The sequence below is a fragment of the Anolis sagrei genome, chromosome 1 (genome assembly GCF_037176765.1).
Source record: "Anolis sagrei isolate rAnoSag1 chromosome 1, rAnoSag1.mat, whole genome shotgun sequence".
In the NCBI taxonomy this organism is placed as follows: domain Eukaryota; kingdom Metazoa; phylum Chordata; class Lepidosauria; order Squamata; family Dactyloidae; genus Anolis; species Anolis sagrei.
Window position 1 is genome coordinate 68,777,827 of NC_090021.1, and position 12,249 is coordinate 68,790,075.

At 38.4% G+C, this 12,249-nt stretch overlaps 1 protein-coding gene across 1 annotated transcript in view; it reads left to right on the plus strand.

The window, feature by feature from the left end:
* The window catches only part of EZR (ezrin), a 50,168-nt gene that overhangs the window by 32,141 nt on the left and 5,778 nt on the right, over nucleotides 1-12,249 (plus strand). Inside the window, exons 5-10 of the mRNA XM_060753658.2 lie at nucleotides 845-1,119; nucleotides 1,424-1,507; nucleotides 2,972-3,118; nucleotides 6,944-7,040; nucleotides 10,324-10,487; nucleotides 11,242-11,372. Of these exons, the coding sequence (XP_060609641.1) occupies nucleotides 845-1,119; nucleotides 1,424-1,507; nucleotides 2,972-3,118; nucleotides 6,944-7,040; nucleotides 10,324-10,487; nucleotides 11,242-11,372 (898 nt within the window). The remainder of the gene's footprint in view (nucleotides 1-844; nucleotides 1,120-1,423; nucleotides 1,508-2,971; nucleotides 3,119-6,943; nucleotides 7,041-10,323; nucleotides 10,488-11,241; nucleotides 11,373-12,249) is intronic.

A 12,249-nucleotide genomic window follows, 5' to 3' on the forward strand; every position in this document is an offset into this window, starting at 1 on the left:
ATATATTAGGGTGTGCGTTTATATGTATGTATTTGTGCAACTGTTATTTTTATGTATTGTTGAAGGCTTTCGTTGCCGGATTCACTGGGTTGCTGTGAGTTTTTCAGGCTGTATGGCGATGACATTTCACCTGTGTCTATGGCAAGTATTCTCAGAGGTTGTGAGGTAACAGCCTCTGAGGAGACCTGCCATAGGTGCAGGCGAAACGTCAGGAGATAATGCTTGTGGAACATGACTATACAGCCCAGAAAACTCACAGCAACCTTGTTATTTTTATGTCTTGTGTGTGCTAAAAGTTACTTTTCCTTTTGTTAATTTAAAAATGAGTTAGATTCCATATTATGTTTTTGGTTTCTAGTTTATTTTATGGTGTAGCATTGAACTTGATCAGTTATGTTCAACAGCATTGTTTTAGCATAAGACAGACAGTGTGAAGTAAAACCAGTTCCTGACAAGAAGAGATATTAGCCCCTATTATAGTAAAGCTATAAGATGAAAGACATTTAAAAGTACCTGCTATTGATAATCATTGGAAACTATAATGGTCAAAGAGTTTTAAGAGTCAGCAGGAAGTAAAAGCCAACAAACAAATGCATTTGCTTGAACATTGGATTTCTGAGCCTTAGTGAGTCAGTTCTTGATCAGAGGGTGGATAGACAGTATTATACAAATAGAGAATTCATTGCATGAGATTTAGAGGAGATGAAGGATCAGCATCTCTGCGCTGAATCTGCACAGTTTACAAGATATAAAGTAACTTGTTTTTAAAATAAATTGGATTGTTTTCAACAAGCTTTTCTTTCCTGCTGTTGCTTCCTGCCTGCCTCTCTTCTGCCATTTTCAGGTCTCGGCTCAAGAGGTCAAGAAAGAGAACCCACTGCAGTTCAAATTCCGTGCCAAGTTTTTCCCTGAAGACGTAGCTGAGGAGCTGATCCAGGACATCACACAGAAGCTGTTCTTTCTGCAGGTGAAGGAAGGCATCCTTAGTGACGAGATCTACTGTCCACCTGAAACTGCAGTTCTCCTTGGATCTTACGCCGTGCAAGCTAAATTTGGAGACTATAATAAAGAATTACACAAGGCTGGATATCTCAGTTCTGAACGCCTCGTTCCCCAGAGGTAAGAATTGTATTGAGAGAGTTCTCAGACAAACCCTGGTTCTAGACTGTCATTAAAACTAGATTTGCACAAGTTAGTAATTACTGGTAATGCTTCGGCAGACCTACTGGTAGTTGGTTGGTGGTGCTTATAACCTTTGTTTGGGGGGGGGGGGAAGCGAACATATCATAAGCAGAAGTAATAAGCATGTTGAAGCTCATTTTATGTGATTTGGCAAAGCTTCAGAGGTGAATTTGAAATACTGTAGTAAACTTTTCCTAGAAGAGCTATACATTTCATGGTGTCTCTTTTCTTCATATGTTAGAGTAATGGACCAACATAAACTCTCACGAGAACAGTGGGAAGAGCGGATTCAGGTCTGGCATGCTGAACATGGTGGGATGCTCAAGTGAGTAATGGACTCTAGTCTCCCATGACAGTTTTAAGTTTCTTTTCCTTAAGCTTTTGTAAGTTTTTTTATAGTATTTGCAGGACCCCCAAATTTGATTTCTTTGTTTCACACCAGGATTTTAGGTTAGAGCTAAGCAGGAGCCAGTAGTTTCAATAGTTTTTTTAAAATGCCATTACTTTCTGGAGTTCTTTGTATTAATTTTATCAAGTGGGCAGTTGATAGGCAGAGGCATCTAGTCTGACTGGCTGCAAACATGGAAATATCTTGAATATATAATGGCAGAGGAGATATTAGAAATGGGAATTCAGACAAGAAATGAGTAAAATGGTGACCATTGTGTAGTTAGATGAAGTGTTCATGTGGTTTTCCATTATTTCTGCAAGCCCAATGAGTGTCTTTATCTTCCTACCCACACCTGTTAATAGACTATAAACTACTGGCATTTCCCCTCCCCAATGTGTGGTGGGAAGTTGATGCTAACTGAGAGAGAAATAAGTTTAAATACTGTGAAAGCCACCCACTGCATGGCTATCAGCCTCCTTCCAGTAGACTCAAATCAAGGGAAAAGCTTTATGAGAACTACCACTCCTCTTAGCGTCCCCCCAGCAACAGCAAGGGTATCCCTCTGCAGCTAAACCAGGAAATCCTAACTGGATGGCTCCCCATGAGGGTCTTCCTCCAGGGGCAAACCAAGAATGGGCAACTTGGATGTCCCTGAATAGACTGAATAGAATAGTGGGCAGATCAAAAGACAACCTGGCAAAATGGCACTACATAGAAGAATCCTCCACTTTGTGCAACCGTGGAACAAAACAAACAACTCTACATTTGTATGCTTTCCCACAATTCCCTGCCTCATGCACAGAGGAAGAACTATTTAAAGCAGGGGACCACAAACTTTTTAAATAGAGGGCCAGGTCCCTCAAACTGTTGGAGGGCCGGAATATAATTTGAAAAAAATGAATGAATTCCTATGCACACTGCACATATTTTATTTGTAGTGCAAAAACACTTAAAAATACAATAACTAAAAAGAAGAACAATTTTAACAAATATAAACGTATTAGTATTTTAGTGGGAACTGTGGGCCTTCTTTTGGCTGATGAGATAGGATTGTTGTTGTTGTTGTTGTTGTTGTGTGCTTTCAAGTCATTTCAGACTTAGGTTGACCCTGAGCGAGGGCCAGGTAAATGACCTTGGAGGGCCATATCTGGCCCCCAGGCCTTAGTTTGAGGACCCCTGCTTTAAAGGCACAGACAATGCGGTCAGTGTTGCCTGTTTTTGGTCAAAAATATTTAGCTGCGTGTATTCCCTCTATTTTATCAGTTTTATACTTATTTATGCAATATGTTTGACACAAAATAAATAAAAAATAATATTCCTACCAGTACTGGATTTCTAAATTAGTCTTAGAAATGTCTAATAATATTTCCTGTGTATGATTTTTCTATGGACAACCAGAGAGAGTGCCATGCTGGAATACCTGAAGATTGCCCAGGACTTAGAGATGTATGGAATCAACTACTTTGAAATTAAGAATAAGAAAGGGACGGATCTCTGGCTGGGGGTAGATGCCCTTGGGCTGAACATTTATGAGAAGGATGACAAGTAAGTTAGAACTTTATTTACTCCATTATGAAGTTGAAGAGTTGGTGTTAGTGCCAAATATTTTTTTTCTTACTACCTGTATTGTGTATTTGTATAGCACTCTTTATCGGAGCAAGTCACCTTGCCATTCAGAATAAGTGCTGGATGCAGTTATGCTGGAACGCACGTGTCCTCAAAGTGACTTGCTTTTGCTTGTCTTGAAGCTGTAACCTTTTTCCCCTTTAACTTATCTATCAGTGTGCCGCTTTAGAAAGGCAAACAGAGGTCACATAGAAGAATTGTATTAAGTGGGGAAATAAGGTGTATATCCGATAGGTCGTGGAATCCACTTTTGGTGCCAAAATGCCTTTCCCATATGTAAGATTTATAATTTTTAATCCATCCCCCAGTGGGTGTTTACCAAATGTCATAACCAAGGCTAGAGAGAATCTGCAGGAGCCATGCAGAACTGGGATTTCAATGTCTGAACCAAAGGATGATTCAGAATCTAGGTGCTCTGAATGACCAGGTGTCCCACCACCCCTTCCTTTCCCCATGTGCTGTCTATAAATGGAGTACACTGAGGTCGATCCACTTCCCTGTACACTTAACATATGAATTATGAGCACTATAGGCAACACACTTAATTTGTAGAGATAACTCTAAAGTATGTTACACTGACTATCACTACGCTGTGAACCATTTGTCTGCATCAGTCTTTAGCTGGTCAAATAGGGGTTAACCTGGAAACTAATTAGGTTGTGTCCTCTGGTGTACAGAAATTTGCAATTGATCTTTTTCAGTAGGTAGCTGTGGGATCCCTTAATTATGGAGAAGCAAGAGAAGAGCAGACTGGTAATCAGGAAATGAGAGAGATGAAATGTAATGAGAACAGAAAGTAATTGTAAAAAAAACCAGCCTGTTTCTCTCTACATGCATGTTTGCTTAGTTCAAAGAGGAAGTGCATGGTCAGAAGCTAAGCAGTTTAAGAGCAAGAGCTTTGAGGAATCTGAAATACAGATCATGCTTGAAATTACGCCAATTATATGCCATTAATAATGTTTCTTTACTATTTGGATCCAAGATTAACTTTAAAGCATATAACCATGCACACATGAAATTTACAATCGGTCTATAAAAATGTGCTTTACTCAAAGTTAGGTTAAGAACAATTCTGCATCCACCCACAATGCTACTACATGCCATCACCCATAAAACAAGGAGTGTCACTGTCAGTATTGCATGGGTGAAACTGCTTCTAATTTCTTGCATGACAGGCCTCTCTGTGTAGCCACAGTCATGCAAACAGGTTTTGCAAGCTGTATAGAGCCTGCAGAAAGGAACCTTTGCCTCCATAAGAGGACTGGGGGATGGGAAGACATGCACAACAAATGAATAATTCATAATCTTTACAACTTGAAATTAGTGGGACTTCCTCATCCCTATTTATACAATCAGGATTTCTGCTTCCCTTAAATCAATTAAATGCACAAAAAGAGCTGTAGGATCAGAATGCATATGGTTAATAAGACAACTAAACAATGCCTGTTTTCCACAATGAAAGCAAGTTCCAGTTCTCCTATACGTGTTTCTTGAGGTAGTATTTTAAATGGTGGTTAGTGGGTTGAGAATATAATGTAATCTCAAATTTAATTTCATAAATTACATTTTCCAAATGAGATAAATACAGATGTTAAACTAGATGTATAATCCCTGTGGATATTATTAGAATTGCAAATGAAGCATATATATCAATTTACACTTTGAAATATTTAAGAGATGTGTTGTATATAAGTTAAATGTTTATTAACATCTTCAGTAGATATGAAGATATTTGCCTGTATGCTGAAACTGAAATGATGGTAAATTGCCATTAACTGCTATACATTTTTAACAAGAATCAAATCTGCATAGAAATAATGCACACGGCATGATTAAACTTCTATAAAGATAGTTTCCTTGATTTTTTCTAACACCACAATAATAGAAACAATAGGAGAATGGAGTTCACAGGAAGATGAGAAAAACTAACATTCAGTTCAGTAGTTAGTATTGTTACATAATTACATACTAAAGTAAATAGCAGCCATAAGAATGTTGGACTTTTACTAGCAACTTGGTCTACTTGGAGAATGAGTTTCATTGGTTGAGGCCTGAAAGGGTTTGGTCATTTTCTGCTGGCTGCTTTAATGCTTGACCCTTATTCTTCTTGTCTTATTATATTCAGGAAGGAGAGGATGCCAGGTTGAATCCTGTGAATTGTAAATTCAGATGCAGGATCTCTGAAGGGGCTACCTTCCCACTTGGGCCTAGTTTATAGCATATTCTGTCAGGATTTATAGATCTGTAATTGTTGCTAGAGACACAAGTAGCCTTGATAACTTGGAGCCTGTTTCAACAAATTGAGATGATATATAAATGTTAACAGAAAGGACAGGAGTCTTATTTTCTTCTGGTTCAACCAAAGACAATGGAATGTAGAGAAAGGGAGCAAAATAGGAAGAAAGGATTGAAGAAATGGTCTGTAAAGAATCTAGGTTTTGGTCAATTGAAAGAAAATGGATATCAGCCTTTCTCAGTCTTCTCATCCTGGGGAGACTCTTGAAATAATTTTCTGACCTCAGGAAACTTTTATGTAAAATTACTGTATGCATCCAGTCACAATCTCTTGTGGCAACCCTAGCGATTTCTCAGGAAACCCAAGGTTTCCAGGGAATCCTGATGGAGAAATCTTGGTTTCATAGAGAGCTGAAAGTTCATAGAAAGGTTCTGGTGGGACATAAATCAGAAGCAGATCCACCCTGGAGAAGTTTTTAGGGAAATATCTGTAATAACCCCCACCCACCCACATTTTCCTTTGCTAATGCACTACCTGGAACTTTTCTGTACAGGTGGCATTACAGGTCCTGATAACACAAGGCTATATTATCAACAGTGCAATTGGGGCAAGTGCTCCAGGGTTCTAATTGGATAGGGGACCTATGATTCCAGTAGCATTAAACATACATGCTACTGTTCCTGTGATATTGTCAAGAGAGACTTGCTTCTGTGGGAAGGAGGACTAAAGATCATTTTCCAACCCCCTTTGCCCAAGGGTTGGTAGTGTTTAGTATCTGCCTTAGTCCTGTTTCAAGATATGGAACAAGTGAACATTACTATATAGGCACTGCTATTCTGAGACTCTGGCCTGGATCACACCAGCTGCACCTGAAAGGGAAACTAACACATATAAAGAAAGGTGTCCTTTTGAAGCTTCATGTCTCCAAACTCATTAATCCAACCTTAGGTCTTGGCCATAGAAATAAAAAGACACAGGGACATACCTGCCTGCATAGATATATTTCTGAATTAATCTCATTAACATTTAGATTATTTACTAATGGGTTTAGAGGAAATGTAAGGAGGAGACAGCCTTTCTCCTTTTTCAATTATTGTGATGTATTCTGTGAGGGTCAATATTTCCAAATGATCACAAAGTATCAGTAAGTCAAGATGGCAAGACTGCAAAACAAACTGACAATATGTTCGTTTTTCATTAGCATTGTGTCATCAGCTCTGACTTCCATTTCCTGCCCAGAGTCAGTTATATGCATGTGTGTGTGCATTTGAATGTATATAAAAATGCAGGACTGTAGTTATCATATACTCTGAAAGTCCAATAAGTAAAATAAGAATTTGCATCAGTAATTGCTTTGTTTTACTGCAGATTACCCAGCAATATACCAAAACATTCTGATAAACACTGCTGTAGAGATTTAGCATTTCTTTACTTTTAATGTATTTATCATTGAAACAAATGTCATGCATCAACAAGGCCTTTAATTATATATAATTCTTTGTTTCTAGGTTAACCCCTAAAATTGGCTTTCCTTGGAGTGAGATCAGAAACATCTCTTTCAATGACAAGAAGTTTGTTATAAAGCCAATTGACAAGAAAGCACCTGTAAGTGTATCAATGATGAGCATATTTTGCTAAATAGAGAACATTAATTTCTGCATTTACAGTCATACTAATGCCATATGTTAGTAAGCATCCTTACTTGTAATCATATAGATTCATAAAATCTTTGTTCTAGAGTGGGAATATGGAATCATAGAATCATAGAGTTGGAAAAGACCTTGTGAGCCATCCAGTCCAACCCCCTGCCAAGAGGCAGGAAAATTGCATTCAAAGCACCCCCAACAGATGGCCACCCAGCCTCTGTTTAAAAGCCCCCAAAGAAGGAGCCTCTACTACACTCCAGGGCAGAGAGTTCCACTGCTGAACAGCTCTCACATTTAGGAATATCTTCCTCGTGTTTTGGTGGAAATTTTGGTATATGGAAAATTTGGTTTTCTCTCCATCTAATGTATTCTCAAAATACTTCAAAATTTCTTTTTTTTTACTTTTATGTGATATTTGTTTCTCAGGAACCAGAAGGGCAGTGCTCTATTAATTCTTTTAAACACCAAGCCAATGCACTGTTCTCTGTATCTGAAGGAAAGGTTTCCCCCAGTTTTTCCAAGTCTACTTTTTTCAGATAATTTGTGTTTGCACATTGCTTGCTATTTTGGGTGTTATTTCAGTTTAGTATGTGGAAAAATAGTGATTCGCTGCAGACTTTAAATATAAAAACACTCAAGTGATCTGTGGGGGTATGTTCTTGCTCACAAGAACATACAGAGAGAGGAGTTCTGAATGTAATTGTTGGACAAACATGGGCATGATGGATGGTAGACCAGAAGCATGACATTATAAATGAAACACCCTATCTGTCCAAATGGTTTCCCTTCAAGCCTCTATTTCCATGAGATAAATTGTGTTGGTGTTAGATACTGATTTTAAAACATTCTGAACACGCCCTCCTTCATCATGGATCCAAAACCTGCTCATGCTGGAAAACAGATTGGCATTTCACTTTCATTAAAAGCAAATATTCATGAGCCTTGAGCATAGCTTTTCTCGTACCAATGTCCTGTGAAAACTGGAACATTCTTTTACAACAAAAAACACATCAAAATTAGCTTAGCCTAGTGAGAAGCATTGTTGCCTGCTGTTTATATTTTTTACTGTGCTGTGTGTTTTGCTCTCTCCAGCTGCAATCTAGTGATATGGCCTTATGATGCAGAGTGCTGCATGTAGAGCTCTGGGATGAACACCCAGGGAAGAGGGGCAGAAATAGAGTGTTCATATACAGACAGTCCCCAAGTTACAAACAAGATGGGTTCTGTGGATTTGTTCTTAAGTTGAATTTGTATCTAAGTTGGAACAGGTACATTTTTCAGTGTAACTCCATATATGCTTTTGATAGCATAACAAAGGGTTAATACCCCTCTGGAGCCTTCAGTGGCGCAGTGGGTTAAACACTTATGCCAGCAGGCTGCTGACCAACAGGTCGGCAGTTCTAACCTGGAGAGCAGGGTGAGCTCATGTCTCAGCTCTAGCTTTCCATGTGGAGACATGAGAGAAGCCCCCCACAGGACAGTAAAATATTGAACATCCAGGCATCCTCTGGGCAAAGTCCTTACAGATGGCCAGTTCTCTCACATCTGGGCAAAGTCCTTACAGATGGCCAGTTCTCTCACATCAGTCTTTCAAGTCACTTAAGACACAGGGAAAATGCCCCTGTAATATTTGTTTTGCTGTCTGTGCCTCTATTCAGAAGATTTTGCTTCACTTTCTGGTCCTGTGATCATTTGATTTTGAAAAAATTGGAAACAAGGATTGGTAATAAAGCTTCTGTGGAGCCACCTTATCCCCATGATAACTCTTCCAGGAGTGAATTTCCCTTCCGAGGGGTAGATTTTCTCTCCTTTCCTGTCGTCTCACCCCTGTTCATAACTATGAGCCATTTGTAAGTCAGATGTTTGTTACTTAGAAACAAACATCTGGCTAAAAGAAGTCCATTCCCATACCATTGTTATTTATTTAAGATATGCCCGTAATTTTAAAATGGTAGTGCTTTCTAATGGGCTTCCTCAAACCCCCTTATTTTGGGAGAGATAATTAGCAAAGAGCACTGAATGCTGAAATCATGCTTGAAAGGGATTAGAAGTGTGATTAGAAATGCTGCTGATCACAAACAATATTTGTCCTCCAAGATATTACTTGCATGGAAAATTTGAGGAGAAACACATCCATTTTCACAAACACATTGTCTAGGTTTTTGTTTCCCTGTAAAACTGAATCATCACTAAAGCTTCAGGAACGTTCATGCTAAATCTCCTGCAGTTTGGGCATTCTCTGGACCTCTTTACATCAGCCTAATTATTGGGCTTCATCCAAATCTAAAGTACTCATCTGTGAACACTGGGTTCACAGACATTCTGAAAGCATCATTATTTTTTGTGGAATGGTTTAGAAAAACAAATGGATGCTGTTTGTATAGTTAATAAAACTTGCCATGGTTAAAGAACTAAAAGTGAGCCAGTGCAAAGAATACTTAATATACTGGAAAGCTTAAAATCCTTAGCTATAAGCTAACTGAATTGTCTTAGAGAAGTCATTGTTTATCTCAGCCTAAATTACTTCATACAGTTGTTGCTGGGATAACTTGAGATACATCACTATGAGGTCCTGATGTAGAACTCTGATAAATGAGATGATGATAATATATATATTTTTTAATTTCTTATCAGCCTCTCCTTGCGGCTTGAGATAAAATTGTTTTGCAGTTTCATAGAAATTTAGTTCACAAAATACAGGTTGGTTCTGATGACAATTAGTGTCTAGTTTATTCTGCTGCAAAGCAGAGTAATAGCTGTAAAACAAGTTGTTTCAGAAAAATCTGAAACCGACCATTAACTATACAAGAAATATCTTTGAACAGACTGACTCCCACCATCCCATCTCAGAATTAAGAACTGGAGGTAAAACAAGAATACTTCACTTTAATATATGCAGAAACATTATTTACTGTTTTGTTGAAGAGATGTGCACATGCACACACAACTCTTCACTCTTTACTTTCAAAAACCTGAGCATTTCAGGAAGTGGTGTTGTGGCAAAGTTCATGAATTATTAACCAATATAAGCTGTTGAAACATGTTAACATTAAAAAACCAAGAACCTCAAACAACTAAACAGATTATCCACAGTGTTACTATCTGGATTTTCCATTACAAGGAACTAAAGATCAAGTAAGAGGTCTAGAAAAGCTGAAAAGTAAAAAAATACTTAGGTGAAATCCATGCCTATGCACTTTTTGACCTGGCCTTTGTATATCTTGGCATTTTTTTCTGCCTAGGACTTTGTGTTTTATGCTCCTCGTCTAAGAATTAATAAGAGAATCCTGCAGCTCTGCATGGGAAATCACGAGCTGTACATGCGCCGTAGGAAACCTGATACCATTGAGGTGCAACAGATGAAAGCTCAGGCCCGTGAAGAGAAGCACCAAAAGCAGCTGGAAAGGTATGGAAGTGGCTGGAAGGGAATATTGAGCTGAATACAAAGGTTGCTGCACTTAAGTCTATTGACCAACAAAAGTCAGAAAAGATGGAGATATGTGATTATGGTAAAATGATGGCAAAGAAATTTTAGGAAAAAAAACAATGAATGTCATGCTTGGTTTTCTTACTACATGTATGTGTTCATACGAACAACACATTGAAACTAAGAAGGCCATAATGTGAATGTTCCTATTTCAAGGAATTATTGCAATATTAGGAAGGTCTTTGATAATAGCATGGTAACACTGATCAAGAGAGATTTAAGCTAAAGTCTTGAAAGAATTGGAGATGATAGCTCAAGCATTAGCCCAAGGCAAGGTCTAAATACAAGGATGTGAATTTTAGAAAAATACCTGAGGGAGGGAATGGGATCCACAGAAAAACTGACAGGGAATTAGTATGTTACAACAAACCATATTTCAAATGTCTGTACACCAACACACAGTGACTATAGACATGTGAGAGGCCAATCTGCCTGCACACATCCTTTTAATTTTATTTCTCGTTTCTTTGTATGGAAGCCTGTGGCTTCTAATCATTAAAGCCAACCACCCATTGATTGAGAAGAATGGCAGTGGGCTATGTAGCATCCTTTCATGCTAATTACTGAAAATATAAAAAAAACTGTTGGCTTCAGTGTGGACATGATAATATAGGTTAAGAAGACTGTGGGGTTCTTGAGCTTTTGCAACACTTTTTACCTTTATTTCTCATAGGCAACAACTAGAAAATGAAAAGAAGAAGAGAGAGACGATTGAAAAGGAGAAAGAGCAGATGTTAAGGGAGAAAGAAGAGCTGATGATGAGACTTCAAGAATATGAAGTGAAGACACAAAAAGCAGAAAAAGGTGCTTGCTTGCATTCATTCAACAGAAATGTCAAAACCGCTTAGGCATCTAGTCCTAGCTGTGAGTTTATATGCTGTGTCCTAAAATGTACTATTCTCTGCATATTTCCTGGTTGACAGTTATATGCAGGCAGGAAAACATTTCCACAGAACACAGTAACTACAGTGGAGATGGCTTGTTTCCCTCTTAATTTTAGCCTTCAAATCCTGACTGAAGCTCTGGGAAGAGTTGTCATTAAGAGTTCACAATACTGGGATCAATATCCTGACTCAATATGAGGCAGCTTCCATTGGCTGATATCCTACATCAAGCAGGCAGAACTCTACCTTCAAATGTTTTTATCCTCCTCCAATTTGGTTACTTTCAAGGCCTGGAAGGGACCATTAATCCTGCTGTTTACTGAGTAGGGAACAATTCAGATGATTAAGAGCTGATCTTGGTTCATGGGGAGAAACAAGAGTGATCGCAGATGGAATGCACTCACCTTTCCTTTCCATCTCAGTTCAGACTGAATTGCCTTTCTCCCCATCCCAGGGCTTGATAGAAGGATTTGGAAAGGGTGCAAAGGCTAAAAGATAACCTTCATCTTCTCCAAAAACAGACACATACAGACAGAATTACAAACATCTGACTTACAAATGACTCATGGTTAAGATCAGGATTAAGACATGTTAGGATTTCACTTTAAAAGCCTTAACAATTAAGTTTATCATTGAGGTGCACAAACCAGATGCATATGATTTAAAATGTTGAAACACATGGTTGTTAATTTCCCTGACAGGCCACCAGTGAAATCTGAAATGGCACTGGCTGCTTTCCTCTGTGGCCTAATTTGGGCATGAGATTGTGAAAACCCAAATGCATTCCAACCCATTAT